Here is a 20402-nt window from a genome sequence, read left to right as displayed (position 1 = left end):
AGCAGAGTTATCGCCTTGCCTAAAAATTGGGTCCTTTTCCACTAACGTATCTTGGACAGTTTTGTCAGCTGGAAATGTCTAAATAAAGGTACACAAGGTGTCTGCCACAAAGTCAGTGATTTTCCATATATGATGATGTTTTTCTTGTATGTGTCACTATTTCTTTGGTGTTGTTTTAGTAGATACGCTGATACAAGCAAATTCTACTTGAATTTTAATCCTAATAACAAGGGACCTTTTGTTCAGGAATGCGTAGATCCCCTCCAACTCATATTCTGTTAAACTGGCAGAGTGGTAGAAGGAGACTGAATATAAGAAATGAAAGATTTTTGACCAAAGAATAAAGTGATAACTGCATGAAGATGATGTGCTTAGAATGCAAGAAATTCCATTTTGCAGATCATCACATGCAACTTCTCTAAACTGTTTTATAAAACTCATTTCCAAGTCTCGACAGGATACCAACACCTCAAATTAGAATCTTAGGATTGTCGGCTCTAGTAGAATTAACTAATTGCCAACATAGCATTCTTTAAAGGCATTGGCTTTTAGTTGATCAGTCATAAATAGTATGATCATATATTCAGGTTTGTCCATGAAATCAAGTCCCTGGGTATTGTAAATGGTTAAGTGCTCAACTACTAACTGAAAGGTTGGTACCTTGAACCCTTCCAGAGGTGCCTCAGAAGAAAGGTCTGAAGATCTACGTCCGAAAGATCACAGCCTTGAAGACCCTGTGGAGCACAGTTCTGCTCTGCACACACAGGGTCACCACGAGTCTAAATCAAGTTGATGGTAACTGGTAGTTATTTATAGTGCCCCCCCCCGACTCAGGAGTGTCCAGATTAATCATGATAAATCACAGGTCACCCTCGTCACAAGAGGCTCCGCCTCATCCACTCTGGCGCTGACTCCATTGGGACAGGAAGGAGTGATTGCCAAGGTGGTTTGGTGGAAATGCTCCAGGAGCGTCGAGGAGCAGTGTTCTGTCTTGAGTGTGGTGTTACATTTCTCAGGCTGTGGTCTTTGATGTGATTAGATTTCTGACGCGCTCATAAGGAGAGTGCACCTGACTGAGGATCAGTGGGGGAAGGGCACACTCACGCCCAGGATGACCACGGACTTCGACTTGAGTCTGGACAACAGTCCTCTGCTGCAATCCATTCACCAGCTTGACTTCGTGCAGATGAAAGGTATGTGCTTGCGTCTACTGAATCAGATAGCAACATCCAAGCAGATATTGGTACTTGAAGCGGGATAAAGACTGTTTGCCAAATTGCAGCAAATCAAAGGCAGGTGCCAGGCTTATACATCACCTGATAGGTGGGAAAGTAAACACACGCATAAAAACCCAGAAACCCCGCATACCTCTGGTTAATGCTGCAAAAATCTGGAGAGGCTCGTATCTTTTCATATAATGAGAAAGTACCCTTGTAGCTGTGTGACCTCGCTCTTAGTCAGACAGGCTTAGTGCCTCTCTCTTAAAGAATCTTTGAGATTTCACATGCATCAGAGGTAGGGAGCAAGAGAATATCACTGTACATAAATAAAATCTTGTTACAGAAAGTATTAAAACCTGAAATGCAGAAATAGTAATATAAATCAAGGGAGTCGTGGGTTGAAACTACCACTTCCACATGGATAGAGCTGGTGAGCAAATGGCTTGAGCATGGATCACTGGGAATTTCAGAAGGTCATAGTCAGCATGCCAGCATCGGTCAGGGGAAAGAGAGCCTACATACAACTGAAGTAAACTTTAAAATTAGGTGATGCAATTAAGGGATGTGACAAGATCTCTCTGAGATTTCTGGCACCTGGGGGGGAGATACAATGCAAATTATCTTAAGGGAAATAACTCTTTCAAGAAAAAATGAAAACCGAAGCCTACCATGCAACGATATTTTTATGGCAATGTAATATCCATATGAAGAATATTTCAGATCCTTTTTTTAACTCTTTAGTTTCAAATAATTACATTTACAGGAAGTTGTCAAAATAGTAAGCAGAGGTTCTGTGTACTCTTCACTCAGTTTCTTTCAATGGTTATATCTTATATAGCTGTAATATCAAAACCAGGAAATTGCCATTGGTACAGTGTGTGGTATAGTTCTATGCCGTCTTATATGTGCCAAAAAAAAACCAAACCCAGTGCCGTCGAGTCGATTCCAACTCATAGCGACCCTATAGGACACAGTAGAACTGCCCCATAGAGTTTCCAAGAAGCGCCTGGTGGATTCAAACTGCCGACCCTTTTGTTAGCAGCCATACCACTTAACCACTACGCCACCAGGGTTTCCCTTATATGTGCAGATTCTTGTAACCACCACCACAGACAAGATACAGAACTGTCGATTCACCACAAAGAACCCTCTTGAGCTACCCCTTTATAATCACACCCACGCCCCCTGTTCCACCATCCCTCACTCTGGAGATAACTCATCTGTTCTCCTTCCATCTCTATAGTTTTTATTTTCTGATCTTTTTAAGAACTAAAGAAATTCATTTGCTCTTTGCACCCTCCTGATTTAAACATTCACATAATACATGACTCTTAGAATTCAGTGCTTTAAAAAAAAAATGTTATTTAAGAAAAATCTACAGGCTTCCTTTTATCTGACAGAAAATCATATAGCCCAGCAAGTATTAGGGCTATATATTTAGGACTCCCATCATATAGTTAAAGTCATCCCAGTACCTGGCACATATACTTTTTTCATCATTTTAAAACATTTTTGCTTCCTTTTATTTGCAATTTTCTCTTTTGCTTAGAATCTATTGCTTTGGGAAGCTGCCTTAATTTGCTGTTATGGTAACAAAAGCATTTAGCATTTATCAGCTGCTTACCAAACTACACACTCTCCTAAGTGCTTTACATGGAGTAACTCATTTTATTCTCACAATCCTAATAGGCAGCTGAGGTAACTGAGGCACAGGAAGACTGGATTACTTGCTTGAACTCACACATCTGGTGGGTGGTGGGTCCAGGATTCAAACCCAGGAAGTGTGACTTCAGAACCCAGACCCACAACTTCTCATATGTGCTGTGATAGCTAGTGCCTTACCTAGTGATTTCTTTAAGGAATAACTGAATTTCTGTCTTAAACTTAAGAAATCTAGTTTTTCATTACAGCAATTTTTTTTTTCTATTTAAATTTTTTTCTTTACTACCTGTGTGGTAGTCTGGGGAATAAAGCCATCGCTAGTAGTGTATAGATAAGCCCCTGAGTAATGCAAACAGTTAAGCTCTTAGCTATTAACTGAAAGGTTGGCAGTTTGAATCTACCCAGAGGTGCCTCAGAAGAAAGGACTGGCAATCTACTTCCAAAAGATCACAGCCATTGAAAACCCTATGGAGCATAGTTCTACTCTGAAATACCTGGGGTCACCATGAGTCAGAATCAACTTGACGGCAACTGGCATTATTGTTGTTTTTATTGTTTTAGCAAGGTATAGAGTCCCTGGTAAATCCCCCTCAGTCAGCTTCTCTCTGTATCCAGCTCTTTCAATGAGGTAAAACCAGGTCATGGCGCAAGTAGAACAGATAAGAAAATATGTCACAAAAGGGCAATATGAGGGCTTTTGGTGGAAGAGGAAAAAGTGAGCCAACCCAATTAGCCTTGGTGATAGGACAGGAGGAGGGGACAGGTAAAGGGTAAAACCCTCGGGGCTTTGAAATGCTTTAATCAGCTGCAGAGCCCTCTCCTCCCCCATTTGTTGCCTCTCTGAGTCATGTCCATCTGTGCACGCTGGAGTCCAGGCCAGTTGGCAAGATGGTAACAATTGTGTTGGAGTGAAGAAGCCCTTCATCTGGTATGGGAACTGCAGGCTCACGTGCTGTGCATCACAGAGCACATTTCTAAAGCCTTGTCCCTTCTCCTCGGACACGTGGCCATTTAGGACTGCACACAGAAATAAGTGTGGACACAGCTGTGTGCACAGTATATTCAAGTGTATACACACACACAGAATGTCAAAGACTCTAAAGGCCCAAACACAGAACGCCCTCACAGCAAAAATCTACCTGGCACACAATGTTATCCAAAACAGTTATTTATGAAGTTAATATCATAAGCCATTTGGTGTGAGACTGAATTATTCCATTTTCCTTTTTTTTTTAACACTTCATCTTAATTTAATTTACTTCTGATTATTATCTCTCTGCAGAGAGTTAATTTATATGCTTTGCTTTGTGCTCATTAAGTTTAATTAATGCAGTGAGAACCCAATCCTCTTTAGAATCTGAATCATTTTTATCCTGTCAAATGCTTGAGATGGAAAGAGGAAGCCAAAAGGTCACAACGCAATACAAGGTGATTGGCTGTAGTTAAAACTTCTCCTCTCAGGCCCTTTGGTACCTGTTAACATACACACAACTACACAGCTGTTCCAACATAGTGTTAATGTTTTTTTTTTTAAGAAATTCTAATTCATGTAATAAGCTATACTTTCACAGCTTGTCAGTAAAAAATATCTCAAGAAACTGCACCCTAAAATCCATGTACAATTGACCAAAATTTAGCCCATGTTTGGACTGGTGTTCAAGTAATCTGACCATTGTGAAATTAATAATACATGCAATTCAATGTGTGTTTTCTGATTGTGCTAAGTGGACTACAGTATAAAGTTAAAAGTTTTTTAAATGCCTCAAAATAGGTGTTTAAAGTTATGATTTAAAACTGATAACCAAAATATCTGTTCACTTCTTGTCTCAGAACTTGAGCAATCATATCTCTGGTTTTGAAATTTCATCTCACATGCCTTTTGTAATTTTCCTGATACCAAGGAAAAGGGATGCTGTTGGTTTGTAAATAGTTCCATTCAGGTCAGCTACGACTCAGCAAGAATGTACAGCTGAAAGTTATTCTGTTATGAGCTAAGGATTTAACTGACTCCACGTCCCTCCCAAGCAATTGAGATCTCTCTGGAGAATGCGGCTGCCCTCTTCATTCAAGCATCCCTAGACTGGAATGACATGTTTTCTGGTTAGAAAATCATCTTACTGTCCTTCCAGACTATTGGGAGAGGTATTTGCTCTTTCAGGTGTTTATAGAAACAGCAGATTAAGCTTTGTTTTCTCTTTTTATTAGAGAGTAATAAAAACTCTCTAATGAAAATTTCTTCCTTAATTCTAAGTCAATATTGCCAACTCTTTCCTAAGTCAGAAAAAAATTTTTTAAGATTCCCTTCTAATCTGACAAGGGCTCCATTACATGGTTAAAGGTAGATTTCAGACACGTGCCCCTCCCTGAAAAAAATGACCCCAGAATTGCCTAAGTACCCGAAGCATACCAAGATTCGTGAGTCATTGTGCTGAAATGAAATGCAGTAAGTTCATTCTGAACCAAGACGAAACAGTGACCTAACATTCAAGCCTTTTTAGCGTGTAGACCAAAGGCTGTTAATCCCTTTAAGTGCCTTTACTCTTCTAAAGACACATTTATCTTCATTAACTGACAGTGAATATAAGAACCCCGAATATGCACCAAGGTCATGGACAAGGACAGTATGATCTGAACAGACTGCCCTATAAATCATTGCGAAAGAGCTCCCAGAACTTGGGAGTGGTAGAGATGAGCACGCTGGCTGACTCACTCACAGGGAATCTGTTCATGCTTGGATGGTTTGGGTGCCTGCAATACATGTCCTCAAAACAGGCATCATGTTTACCCTTAGCAATGTGCCAGTGACAGATTTCCAGAAATGGTTTGTGTTCCTCTAAAGTCGAAACTTCCCTCAGATGCCATGTGTATTGTTGAGCCATCATAAAAAGGAATGACGGTATACAAAAGAACCTTCAGAGAGGAGGACTCAGTAAGATTGCGTTACCAACAACCATAGCTCTTAAGGTGAAATATTTCATTAGTCTATACCAGCAAGTCTTGGGAATCTTTGTTGTTCAATTACAGGAACCAGAAAGAATCTTTCCTCTTGGAATTAGGTCTGGGAACTTAGCTCCAGTACACGGTTACTCAACATCAGGCTGGAGAAGCGTTATAGTACAGTGTTAAGCATGCTGCCCCCAGAGGCAGGCTGCTTGGGTAAATCCCAGCTCTGCTACTTACTAGCCATGAAACCTTTCTGGGTTTCAGAAATGGGAGTAAGAATGATAATAGTACCTACTTTGTGGGGTTGTTATGAAAATTAAATGAGTTAGTACACATAAAGCTGTCACCACACTGTGTGGCATTCAGTCTAAGTGTTCAAAAAGTATCACCTGTGATCACTCTTCCATGTTCAGGGTGGCAGGCTAACTTCCTTTTCTCAAATGTCCTCAGGGCACTCCTGTTTACTTTCACAGAGAAATTCTGGATGGTTGTGAGCATTCACAAGCTGAAGGATTAGAGGAAAAAAAATAAGTTTGAAAATGTGAGATATAATTTGAAATAGAGTAGCCTTAAAAAGCCAAGACATTTGAACCCTTTGGTATAAGAAGCCACTGTTGCAGAATAAAATTTTGAGCTACAGCAATGGTAGAGCAAAGGGGCTAAATGTGACATCTGGCTTCACCAAACTTCTTCAAGGAAATCAATGAGAATAACTCCCGCCTTATATCTAAGAGAAGAGCCCTGGTGCTTCAGTGGCTGTGTGTGTTCAGTTGCTAACCAAAAGTTCGGTGGTTTGAATCCACTACCTGCTCCACAGGAGAAAAACATAGCAATGTGCTTCTGAAAAGATTTACAGCCTTGGAACTCCTATGGAGCAGTTCTACCGAGTCCTATAGGGTCACTATGAGTTGAAATCAATTAGATGGCAACAGGTTTTTTAGCCCGATGCTTGACTGTATAGGCTAAAAGAATACCAAGAACTAGATTTCTGATCAGGTCAAAGAGAACTAGCTCTTAAGGAAAAAACAAAGATGCCCAGGAATGATCATGAAAGTCTTAAGATCAAGATAGCTATGGCAACCCCAATGACAGGAGTTTCAATGAAATAAAACACTGTTTCTCAGAGTTCAGTCCAGAAACTATGGCACTATCCATTTCCAAACCACAGAAGGGGAATTAATTTGAAAGTACTTTAGATTTTTGTAGACCATTTATTTTATACCTCATAAAGGGGAATAGGGTAACGTAACGCCCACCATAAAATCTATTTCTCTAAAAATGCCAGCCTTAGTCTTTGCTAATGAGGCTGTAATTTTGTCACATTTGCCTTTTATATCCAACATCATTTGGGGATAAATAAGGAAAAATAAAAATAATTCTCAGCACATTGAGAAATAGATTTTGACATATGCAAATTTCCTGGGTTTATTTGTTCTTTTTTTCTTTCTCTGTCTCCTTTTATTTGTTTGCTTATTTTTTTTAAATATAGGATGGTATTAAGATCTAAATATTATTAAGATCTAAATATTAGTGAATGGTTAGACTTTTTTCTATCCTTTTAGTCTTTTAAAGTGTATCCTCTGAGGATTTATAAATGTAGTTCTAATATTTTAATTACACATGACATCATGTAGTTCAGTTAGTTCTATAATTATACCTATGTCTACAAAGGGAAATTTCAGTTCCTTATCAAAGGCATTGCAAGTATTTGCATGATTCAATTTGAAACCATCTTGTGATCTTATTCTTTGATTTTATAATTGATAAAATGTAGACTTGCCTGAAACATGAACAAAGGGAAAATGAAAGCCTGATATGGGTGTTAATGAAATAAGAAAGTCTAGGGAATTGTTTTATGGTAAGCTCTAACTAATAAGGACAGCTAAGAGCAGCTATGCCAGGGAGAGTCATTCCGTGTCTCTAGGAGACTTTTGAAGAGTGGTTTGCTTCAACTTGTCACATTTTACTTCTGCAGCCGCATGTTAAAAAATTTATTTTTTTAATAACAAAAACAAGTTTTGAATGAAAAAGTAAGTCCCTAACACTAATAATGACAAAGTAAACCCTCCAATTGCAATCCCTAGGTTATGCCCCTTGCATCCAATTTGCAGCCTCTTTGCATTCAATCCTGCAATCTGTTTATTGAACAAGGGAGGTTCTGAAATCCAGAGGTTCTGAGCACCCCTGAAGGCTGAAGTAGCCATTGTTCTCTGATAAGATTCCATCCAAACACTGTGCCATTGAAACTTGAAACATAATTTCTCTCCGTAAACTGATTGATTTCAATTAGCTGGTCACTAAATCCTGAATTAATTATGTCTGATTTAGTAGCTCAGACATGGTTTTATTATAATGGATAATTGACCTGCATTTTATTCACCTTCACATCTCTATGTTACAGTCATTGCTTTTGTTTTCTAGGTTATCCACGATAGAAGCTGTTTCCCAAACTGCCGTCAAATTAAATATCTTCTTGGTTGGGGTAACTGGCAAAGAGCAGATTTAACTCAAGGCATGACACACAGGGTCCAGTTTTGATACAGCATACCAAGTGTTCCATGGTTAACATTTGTGCATCTAGAAGACTCTGGATATGGTCCAAGCTGCTCTCTCCTTTTATTAAAGAGCTAAAGAAATAAATCAATGTTTTGATGCTTAAAAAAAAAACATTTAAGCAGTTGGTAAAAACATTGTTCCCAAGTCTTTATATTGAGTTCATACATTAGGGACTGAGGTTATTCCTTAAACAAACATTTCTACATCTGTTTGTCTGAAGACTCAACTAATCTGCAGTTTTAAATAGTACAGAAGATTCTCAGTATGAAATGGGGAGAGGGGATGTTGTGACTAGTAACACCATGACATGACAGGTGCTCCCCAGGCCATGAGGACCCTTCGACTCTCCTCTACCACAGTCCAGTCTGCTCCCATGCTGATTCACAGTTGAGTGTTCTAATGTGCAGAGCCAGTGGATTTGGGCAAGTGCTGTTTTCAAGGTAGCTCTGCCTTGAGCAAATGATGTCAGGATTCTCACAAGCTTGGAAACTGAAAGATCACTGTTTGTGTCACTTGGTACCAAATTTTCAAAAATGCACTGCTATAGCTATTTGGGTACACAAGACCTTGAATAGAATGGTAAAAAAAAAAAAAAATGATAGAATCCTAACAATATTGTAGTTTCAGAGCTCTCTCTCAGAATAAGCAGTCCCCAGTTTACAAACTGTTTTAGAACTCAGAAAAAAATTTACAATAAAATTATTAGCATGGTTTCAGCCAAGTTATTATGGGTTAAATAGGTTTTAGTAGGCTGGGCTGGAAATTCAGTCTCCATGTAAAACATTTCTCTTAGGGACAAGTTGCCTCCATTGGCTCAAGGATATAATTACAGAGCAGTTCTGTGAATGTATCTGTCCCCCCTCCTCCTGCCACAATTAAGGTGGAAAATGCCACCTTGAGCTTGGAAATAGACACACAGCTTAGGAACCAGCCTCATTCTTGGAGACTCTGGGAAGGACCCTGTTCAGGTCCCCCATGGTGCTTCTAGACACATGTCTGTCAGTTGTATGTTTATCATTCCAAGATTCTGAGATGTTTGCAGCTCAACAGAAGCCAGGGTTACCCTAATTTCTGTTTAGCTTCCTCTCCAGTCCCAGCAACCCCTATCCTACAGCTGGAAGAGTGTTGTACCCACAACAACAGCGCCACCCTGTCCTGGAAACAGCCACCTCTGTCCACGGTGCCCGCTGAAGGATATATTCTGGAGTTGGATGACGGCAGTGGTGGTCAGTTCCGGGTAAGCAAACTTGTTAACCAAAACCAGGGACTAGCTCACAGGACCCACTGGTCAGTCTCAAGTCTGTCTTTCCCATTCTACTTGAGGTGGGCTATTCTGAAAGGGCCTGCATACCCTTCGGCTGAGCCTCGCTTTCTCCTGTGCCATCAAAGATGGATGAAGAAGTGTCTGAATGGAAACTGTCCTAAAGAGAAGGTGCATGTAGTACTGCAAGCAAGCTCTGGAGTCAGATTGCCTGCATTCATATCACACCTCCACCAGATAGCTGTGTGATTGTACATTTCTCAGCTCAGAGCCTTCAGGTCCACATTGGTAAAACAGAGATGATAGCAATAACACATACCTCATTCATTGTTGTTAAGTTTCAGTTAGATAACCCATTTAAAATGCTTAGCATGCTGCCTAGCACATGGCAATCCAGCAGTATTGCCTATTTTTATTACCATATTGTTTATTATTAATAATATAATTTATCATTGTCTAAGATTTGTCCCTGTGTTCAACAGCTTCCTAATGTCTTTGTTTGGCATCCCTCTTCATTAACATGATCTCCCATTATCCTTTCCCTAATCTAAGAGGCTTCTCTAGCAAAGGTTTCCCAGTTCTATAGTTCTTACTGCGCCTTTGACCAGAGAGAGCTCATGCCAACAAATTACTGTTTCTCCAAGGCAAGGGAGCCCTAACCATTGGGAAGCTTATTGTCTGACCTTTTGGTAAGATGTGGCTATGGTACCTACAAGTCAGTTATCTGTATAAATACCTGTCTCTGCATGCCTGCTTCTTTCTCATACACACACAGACTTACTCTCATCTGTTCCCCAGCCTCCTTATTCTCTTACTGGGAACTCCCGTAGCAGGGAACTCCCAAGGAGGCAGCCCTTCTTAGTACCAAGGCCAGTGTCTGCACTGATGAAGATGGGACCTCTGTCCAAAGGGAGACTCCTGAGGAGGGGGCTTTCTTCTGACTATCAATGGCCAAACTTGGCCCTCTGGCTTTCAAGAACAAAGTCTATCAAGGCCTCCTTTTCCTGAGTGTGTTTTGTCTAGGTTTAAATAATTGAGAGCAGGGACCATGTCCTGTAGGATTCTCCTCTCAGTTCTCTTTTTTGATAGGTAAGCTTACATACATATGTGTTGAGTTACTGGCATGACAAAATCAAGTTTCTACCTTTCCAAAATAAGGCTCTCAGGATCCACTTCTTTTGTACTGTGTTATGTGCGCCATGCATGTGCACATAAAAAAAATCTTTCTATTCATCAGCTTCTCACCCTTCACTTGGCAGTCTTTTCAGTTCTTGTTTTGTTTTTAGAGCTTTTCTTTTTCCTTTATTTTTTTTTTCTTCTGTGAAACGAATTCTCCTGGCTTTCCCAATTCTCTCGATAAATAATTTTATTTTGCCTCTACTTGCCCCTGTGAGGAAACCCTAGTGATGTAGTGGTTAAGTGCTACAGCTGCTAACCAAGAGGTCTGCAGTTTGAATCCACCAGGCGCTCCTTGGAAACTCAATGGAGCAGTTCTGCTGTGTCCTATAGGATTGCTATGAGTCAGAATTGACTCTACTGCATTGGGTTTGGGTTTGGGTTTTGCCCCCGTGAGTACCTATAGGCAGCCTTCCAGGCATCCACCTGTGCATGGTGCTCCTCTCTTGCTGTTCAAAGGTCTCATGTTCTTTGTGCTTCCACGTATACCTAGATGCTGGTGACTCTCAGTCCATCTCTCTCACCCATACTCTTCTCTCCTGAGAGGCAGGCCCAGATGTCCACCTGTTGGCTAGAAATTTCCATTTGTACACCCTGGAAGTGCCCTAAACTTAGCATGCTTTAAAACTCATAGTTTTCTTCCAAAATTTAGCCCTGTCTCTCCTACACCCCAACTGCCGTTTCTCCAAAATAATAGGCTCAGAATCTTAGCATCTTCTGGCTCCTCTCTTCTCATTGAGCCCCAATAACATTAAAGAAGTCCTTGAATCCCATTGATCCCTCCTGGTCAATGCATGGCTCTCTCCAAATGTGTTCCTTATCCCACAGGCCACCGTGAGAAGGTATGACCACTCCACAAATTTCCATCCAAGAGGCTACTTATACCACAGTGTCTCCAGGCTGTTCTTTGCCTTGCTACTTGAGGTGTGATCCTCACTCAGCAGTATCAGCTTCACCTGGGAACTTGTTAAAAATGCAAAATCTCAGACCTCACCCCAGAAACCTACTGGATTAGAAATTGCATTGTAACAAGATACTCAAGTGATTCCTATACACGTTAAAGTGTTAGAAGCACTGAATGAGATGGAAGAAATATTCAGATTTTTCTTACTGCTGCAGTATTAATGAATCTAGGCGATCCCAGACCCCAATCTTCTTATCATCCCGCCAAAGAGTTGTCACTTTAAGGCTGTGTTTTGAATGCAAATTATTTTTACTTATTACACCAGCATAATTTTGCAAAGTGCACAGCTGAGGAGGAAGGCAAATGCCTAGCCTATGCTAAAGATGCATTATGCTAAGATTTATTTTGAGCCTTTGAAATGTCGCTTTCCCTCCCTTCCCTCTGTACTGTGATGAAAACCTACCTATACTCCTATGGCTTTAGAGTATAGTATTTGTGACAGTTCCTGAAGGTATCAGTGGAGTTATAAACAGCATAGAGCCCATCTTCACATTTTCAGGCATCATTTTTACAAGCCATACTGATAAAGAGCTCAATAGGTGTAATATACTGTATTAATGCCAAGTTAATAATAAGCAAAATCCTACCTATAAGCACCCAATTTTAATTTTTTAAGCCCTACCTGCTGGCCCTGGTTGCGTAGTGGTTAAGTGCTACGGCTGCTAACCAAAAGGTCGGCAGTTTGAATCCACCAGGCGCTCCTTGGAAACTCTGTGGGGCAGTTCTACTCAGTCCTGTAGGGTCACTATGAGTTGGAATCGACTCGACGGCAGTGAGTTTGGTTTGGTTTTTGGTTTCTGCTAAATACAAGGCACTATGCTAATCAACTTGCTATATGACCTTATGAAATCCTCACAACAATCTTATGAGGTGGGTATTATTGTCCCCATTTTACAAATAAGGAAATGGAGGCTAAAAGAGGTAAATCAAATGGACCAATATCTCACAGGATTCAAATCTAGATCAGGCTTTTGCTAAAGCTTTTTCTCCGAAAAATTCGGCATTGCTGCCTCCCTTGCCCCTCACAAGAGTTCACTTCAATGGTGGCCTCTTTTTGTTGACTCTCAGGAAGTATATGTTGGAAAGGAGACAATGTGCACTGTGGATGGTCTTCACTTCAACAGCACATACAACGCTCGGGTCAAGGCCTTCAACAAAACAGGAGTCAGCCCGTACAGCAAGACGCTGGTCCTCCAAACGTCCGAGGGTAAGGTCCTTCAGCAGTACCCCTCAGAGCGAGAACTGCGTGGCATCTAAAATGGCTGGCAAGCCTGGAGGTAACTCCACCACTCCCACATTACTGCCGTGGTCCATGACTTGCTCTGCACTCTGGCACAGAGCCGCTGTTCCTCTTCTGCCTTTAGAAAGCCCATGGGATGTGGATGTGATCAAACCAAAGATTCCACATCGGCAGTTCACATGACTTGGGCCGTCTGCTTCCTTTAATAACACTCTAAATAATCTGCAGTGGAAGAAACTGAAAATGAAGCCCTGAATCTGCCCTCGGTGTGTCAGATGAATGTATCTAGGCGCTAGAGCAGGCTCTCATTCTCCATCGATTTACATCATTGGCCAGTTTTGCCCAGATGATTCTAAATTGCTTTGTAGTGCTGGTTTGCTCCTGAGGGTGGGACCTAGGTTCGTTCCAACTATGGATTTGTGTGACTGAATGTGTTTCAAATGGGCATGGGGTGCTAGAGCTGTTCAGAGAGGGCCTGTTGGCCACTCCTCACTTAACCAGCGTGAACTGCTTCCATTTCATGCCCAAAGCCCACGCCGTCGGCACCAGGACTGAGACTTCCTGTGGGCACCAAACAGGAAGAGACCAGCAACTCTGCATTACCTCACCATTTTCATCTTTGCCAGTCCCTCTAGGCTTTGTTAGGCTGCCTAGGGCCAGCATACAAGGCTAATCTCTAGTGAACTTTCACTTGGCTATACTGTAAATATTTTGATCATCAAAGACAAGTGATCCACCTCAGAAGAGGGGCTTGAATTTGATGGCCAGGCATAATCTCTAAGGCTTTTAATATTTTTATTTTAAGAGCAACACATGAAATTAAACTTGTGAAGAGCTATTTGTGGCCGGTGCCAAAGCATTTTCAGACATTCTGGGTGTCATTTTAATCATGAACGTCACCCCTTCCCCACTGGCATTCTCCATAACTTTCTTCCACAGGACGATTATGCTGATTTTGTTCAAGTTCAAAATGTTGGCTAAAAGAACTGTGGTGGTATTTTTTTCGTACTCACCACACATCTCAGCATGTGCCCATCACCCCTAAAATTGTTCACATGGTTAAAACAAGCACAATGTAGAATCCCACAGCGAGGTGGACAGCCCCCTGGCTGTGAAAATGGTGCTTTGGGGAGCAGGTATAAATCTATGTGTGATGCTATTAAAAAGATGGATTTGTAGTAGGGAATAACTAAACAGCCTATTCCCATTTGGGTTACAGTAACACATAGCTAGAGCCTTTGCTAGAATTATCATCGTATCATCATCTCTCTGGGATGACCTACCAGTTTGAGAGCAGATGCCTCCTTCCCTGAAATACATGCTAAAGCCCTCTATGAGTTTTTCTAGATGCAACACAGAAGGCACTCGACGGTGACAGCTTCATTCCCCATGTGTGCACAAAGCAGTTTGATTGACGAGTTAAGTGCATGCCATGAGAGCAGGGAGATACTTTGCAGCAATGTTGCTAATATGTGTCACCAGGCCTATAGGAAAACTATTTCTATTCATAGTCCATCATAGAAATCATACTATTCTGCTAATACCGGTTCTTAGCATAGCAGCCTGAACACTTACGTCTCTCTTTTCATCCTGCAGGAGGATGTAGTTTCTCAGTTCCTTTTAACGTCCATAAGATTATGGTGTCTAATTTAATAAATTACAGGATTGGAACTGCGATCCTTGGTACCACAGTCACAGAACTGGGTGTCATTTTCTAAATGAAACTAACGGAACAAGTCCTCTTCCAACAAAGAAACTGTACTGTAGAAATTAATTTCCTCCATGAATTTTATAAATTGTGTACAAATATAAGGTATGTATCTGAATACAAAAAAAAAAAAAAACCTTAACATCATGTAGATATCTCTGTTACTGCACAGAAGTGATTTTCTCATAATGAAATAAAGTTCACACACATACTTTCTCCATAACTTTGGTTTGTTCTATTTGTTTTTCCCTCATTCTAATTCATTCAAGCAGTGAGATAATACTCAGAAAACAAGAAAATAGAATGACGAGCTTATTCAGAAATACTTGATCTGTAACAAGAGAAAGCTTATAGAATTAAAGAATTATCTCTTTTTGTTTTGTTTTGTTTTTTAGAAGCCAGTGAGAAAAAGATGCAATTGACAGAATTTTGCTACTTTAACTGTACTTACCCTGTATTAGTCTTATTTCCTACAGTTTTTGGAAAGGTTTGGTTGGGAGATTTTGTTTTTGTTGTTTCTACTGCGGGTGGTGGGGTGGTTCGTTTTGGCTTTCTACTGTAACAAAGTCTTTTGCTTTCTTCTTAGCCAGAGTTAAAGGGAGAGAGAATATTAAATAAACAATGACAATACAATGTTGGAAGTGGAGGCTAGCAGGAAATACAGTATGTCACAGCACATGGCAGGAAAAAGCAGCATGACCTAAAGGAGCAGTGAAGACTTCCCAGAGAGAAAAGAGGAAGAACCCCAAAGAGAGGGAATAGCTGTGTACAAGGCAAAAATTTCAAACATTCGCCTTGAGCTGGCCATGAAAAGGAAGCTTTTCTTTCATTCAAAAACATTAATTAAGCACATTGATTACGTCAGGCACTGTGCTCAGCCCAGGTCACAGAGATGCATAAGGCACGGCCCCTCGTGAGCTTTACTCCTCCTTCCTGGACCTCATGGCACCTTACTCAGAGCACTTAAAAACTATGTCACCACCTCACCTCTCTAGAACTAAGTCATCCACCCTACAATCTAGATAGCCATCTTACAACCAGGAAGGAAGCAATAGTGATCACTGATCAGCCAAAAAAAAAAAAAAAAAAAGTGAGTCGAGGAATTGAAGCTCCTATGCTTTGCTCACAGCAGAGCCCTTGGTCTCACTCAGCTCACACTTTCTCTTAGTTTATGCACAATTCTACCACCAAGCTCACTGATCCATTTGCCAAGACCCCAGCAGACTAGAAGCATCACATAGGAAGAGAAGAGAGGGATTGTTATAGAAGCAAGTTAAGGCTCTTAGGAGCATACAGTATGGAAGGTAACTGGAAAAAACTGTGAATAGACCCCCTGCCCCAAAGAAAATCAAAAGAAAGCATTCTGTGGTATTTGCTCTGATGAAAGAAGTCATAAAGTATATAGCGCATTTTAGAAAGATTTTGATCTAAAACACTTAAAAGTCAGTATGTTCTCTGTAACCCTGGGTTATAGGGTATTAGGTATATCTCCGAAAGCTTTATGGAATCATGATATGAAATAAGCCAAAAAGCTATTACAATGAGCCCCACTCATTTTTGTGTCATGCTTCTAAGTACTTTCTTCATTGTCCATCAAAACATTTTATGAAAAATGACAGCAACATGAGGGTCAGAAAATATTCTTAGGAAACTGAAATCCAGCTGAGGAATTGTATCAAAACTATCCATTCCAAGTTTCACTATACAGTCCTGAGGAAAAAACAGAGATTTATTTTTCTGTTCATCCTGATAACTATATAGACTTAGACCTCATACCCATTGCTAATGTCTAAATCCCTTCCCCGTTCTGTTGCTGCTATATTACAGATTGACCCTATGTATTAGTTTCCCACCGCTGCTATAACGAATTACCACAATCTTAGTGGTTTAAAACAATATAAATTTATTATCTTACAGTTCTGGGGTCAGAAGTCCAAAATGGACTTCACTGGGCTAAAATTAAGGTGTTGGCAGCTCCAGGCTCCTTCTGGCGGCTCTAGGAGAGAATTTGTTCTCTTACTTTTTCCAGCTTCTAGAAGCCGCCTGCATCCCTTGGCTTATAGCTGCTTCCTCCATCTTCAAAGCCAGCAGTGTAGCATCTTCTAATCTCTCTCTGACTCTAAGCCTCCTGCCTGCCTTCATAAAGATTCATGTGATTACATTGGGCCCACCCAATGTTACAATCCAAGGTAATCTTATCATCTCAAAATCCTTAATCACATCTGCAAAGGCCCTTTTGTCATATAAGGTAACATATTCATAGATTACAGGGATTCAAACGTGGATATCTTTTGGTGGGGGGGGTGTTATTATTCTGCCTACCACATCCTGTCAGGAAGGTAGTACTATCATCATCCCACTTTAAAGAAGGAAAAAATGAATTTCTGAGAGATGAAGTAACATGTCAGACCTAAGCCTTTCATTCTTCACTGCCCAACACAGTGCACTCTGGTGCTGACATTAGAACAGTGTTGCTCACACTCAGCCAAAGGGAAAGAAAGAGAGGAAGCCTGTCCACTAGGCTTCTATGAAAGCATCTTATCAAACTGAAGCAGCATCATGTAGTTGCCTCATATAAAAAACAAAAAAACCAAACCTGTTGCTTTTGAGTCAAATCTGACTCATAGAGACCCTATAGGATAGAGTAGAACGGTCTCATAGAGTTTCCAAGGAGCTGCTGGTGGATTTGAACTGCCAACCTTTTGGTTAGCAGCCCTAGCTCTTAATGACTGTACCACCCAGCCAGAAAAAAAGAGTCATGTTAGAGTTTTGTTTTGAAAAGTAACATTTCTGCTTTAAGAAGGAGATGCAGAAGTAGCTGCCATTTCCAGCATATTATCCTTTCCCCCAAGCTCCTCCTCAGGTCCTGTGCCTGTTTTCAAGTCTCTGCATTTTCTCTAGCTCCCCATCCCCACCCAACCCGCCCTTGGCTGGCTAGCTCACCTAAAGAGGCCCACCTGCTCAACTGGTACCAATGGAGTACATTTGGCTGGCGGCGATGGATTGCTGCCTAGAAAGCAAAAGCAATGTCAGCACCACAGCTTTGATGACCTTGAAAAAAAAAAAATTTTTTTTTTTTTCCTACCAAATAAGGTCTGGGACTTGGAGCCCTGCTCAGGTTGAAACCACAGAACTATTTCTTCACAGAAGCTCTCTAGCCCTCTAGATCTCAACCATGAGGAGAAGTGGGGAGAAGATAATCAGAGTATCAGACTTGAGATAAGACTGTAAACCCCAGCACTCGCAGAAAATATGTGCCCAAGCCATTGAAGGAAATACTGCTCTTAAGCATCCCTTAGCTGAATGTCCACAGTAGCCATCTCCCCAGCACTTCTCAGGGTTGTTTCATCTAATGGCAATAAATTGATTGGGATTCTTGAAATTACATCTTAGCAATTGCTTTCTAAAATGGTGTCATGGAAGATGTTATTCATAAAGATTAAAATGTCTTTTTCCCCTATCAGACTTACAACATCACTCTGCTCTTCCAGTGAAATAGCTCCTTCTTCTACTCATCCAAGGAAATCAATCACCCAGAGAATATTTTAGTGGTACAGGCAGAATATAAACTTATGCTTTCATTTTTGTAAAAGCCAACTATCCCTAGATGTATCCTTTACTGCCCAAAATCTCTTTGCAGATATTTTCTAGTGAGCCTAGTGCAAAAGTACTGTACACTTGAGCTCTGGCACACTGAGAACCCTAGAGAAGTTGCAAAATTACTGCTGAAAGCTAGTTTAAGGCAGTTCTAGCTACCTGCCTCCTCCAAGGGCCTTAATGGGTCTTAAAGCTCTGCCAGTGACACTGAAAATTCAACATTAGTAAGAAATAGTTGATAAAAGACAGTATATAGTCCACTGAAGAAAATATTTTCTATGCCACCTTCTGCTTTGCTTTTCCTGGCCCAGAGTGTTAGGGTCTACCCCCAAAAATTATTTATTTAGAAGAATATATATTTCCAGGACAAAAATCCTCAAAGTATATAAATCAAACCTGACCAAATTTAGGCAACTTTCACAAAGCCAGAGAAAAGAGATGCTTTGTTCCTTTTAGTTTTGATAAGATGCATGGTATCCCATGGAATTTTCTTAGTGTTTCCATAGGACTGAACTGGATCCAGAACCCTGTTTTTAGTTCTGGGGCCTACAGTTTGCAGTTCATGCTCTCGGGAGCAGCTTAGTACTCTGGAATCCTCTATCTATTTGAAATAGAGGGATTTTCAGTTCTTCCAGTGGTAGCTCCACAGAGATAATATCATGGTATTCTAAGCCAGAGTGGAAGACTTGATGATGAAGTAGCAGCTCTCCCACGGGTGGCAGGAGGCTGTTTTGGTGCTTATTTTAAAAGGAGGTTTTCAAAACAGGTTTGTTTCTCACTCTCAGCTGCAATTAATGCCACACTTAAGAAGGCTTAAAATACCACCTTTTGTTGAAAATTATGTACCAATTGTACATAATTGTGAGTTTGGCTACTTATTAGATCATTTAAGGAAACTCAGCCTCCTTTTTCATTCATTTCTTCACCTCTTTTTAAATCTTCCCAACAAAAGCAAATTATTTTACAGCTGGTTTAAAATTGGACTGAAACTCATCTGCAACACTACTTGTGCAATTCTTAGTGACATATCTTGCTTTATTGTGCTCTGAATTGCAACCATCCTGTTCCACCACGTACAACTGCTTAACTTATGCAGGAACTTACGAAGCTATTCATTACCAGACAGGAAGACAACCAAAACATTTACCAGGACACAAAGGCAGCTGGATTAGTGTACCCTGTCATAAGGAGCAACTGTCAGCTTGCTTTTCCTCTTTGAATCCAAAAATGACAATTTAAAGGCTGTAGTTTACATTTTCAAAATATTTTACAATATTCCCAGGAATCTTTAGTACTCTATACGTATTGGAATAAGTGGAGCGATTCCACCCACAGAAGTAAAAACCAGTCAATGATACAAGACACAGATTTTCTCTGAATTATTATTTTTCTCACGGTCAGCTCTCCTGCCAACTTCATGTTTTCCAATTGCTCAATTCTATTGCAATGTATAGCACATGGCAGCCTTTCCATAAGTGTTAGCTAAATGAACAAATAAAAGAACTATATAGTGAGCCAAACAGGAGTATACTACCTACCTATTCCTTTTCCTCCTCAAACCCAAAAGTCAGTAAATAATTCGTGTGGTCCCACAGTTAACTTTTGCTTTGGTAGTTCTTGATTGCTTCTTCTAAGTAGAGGCCTTTGTCATCGTGTAGCTCCATTCCAGAATCAAGCCAATCCCAGGTAGGAAGGGAAAGAAGTCTAGGCAAGGGCAAGAAGATTATCATGATCATCAACAGAGTTGACAGAAAGCCTGTCTTGACACATTTCCATTATGAACACAGTCCCCATCCTGGAGTTGTCCATACGCCTAGAGTCACCACACCAGTATGCAGCCACAGACACACCGTCTTCCATTGCTCCTCCCTGCTAAACTGCCTTCATTTAGCAAAGCTTTTTGACCAGACAGGATCACTGCATGCAGTGAAACATGATGAGAAATTAAAAATCTCTTAAGGAGCTGCTTGCCTTTATCTAAGGATCTATAGGGTTAAAATTAATCATAATATTCTCCCTGGATAATAGCTGCAACCTGAAACGCAGCTTTGTATCATGTATTCTAGAAAACAAAA

General features: G+C 40.6%; 1 protein-coding gene across 2 annotated transcripts in view; it reads left to right on the top strand.

The window, feature by feature from the left end:
* Positions 1 to 20402, top strand: part of TRIM9 (tripartite motif containing 9) — a 112254-nt gene that overhangs the window by 76996 nt on the left and 14856 nt on the right. Inside the window, exons 5-9 of one of the 2 annotated variants that reach the window (XM_064292472.1) lie at positions 1040 to 1193; positions 9461 to 9618; positions 12851 to 12994; positions 17222 to 17242; positions 18794 to 18800. In XM_064292472.1, the coding sequence (XP_064148542.1) occupies positions 1040 to 1193; positions 9461 to 9618; positions 12851 to 12994; positions 17222 to 17242; positions 18794 to 18800 (484 nt within the window). The remainder of the gene's footprint in view (positions 1 to 1039; positions 1194 to 9460; positions 9619 to 12850; positions 12995 to 17221; positions 17243 to 18793; positions 18801 to 20402) is intronic. The other variant, XM_003408592.4, reaches the window with a different exon arrangement.

Source organism: Loxodonta africana, chromosome 10 (genome assembly GCF_030014295.1).
Source record: "Loxodonta africana isolate mLoxAfr1 chromosome 10, mLoxAfr1.hap2, whole genome shotgun sequence".
Lineage (NCBI taxonomy): Eukaryota > Metazoa > Chordata > Mammalia > Proboscidea > Elephantidae > Loxodonta > Loxodonta africana.
The sequence above is the reverse complement of the archived record's forward strand: the minus strand, read 5'-3'. Positions and strand labels throughout refer to the sequence as shown.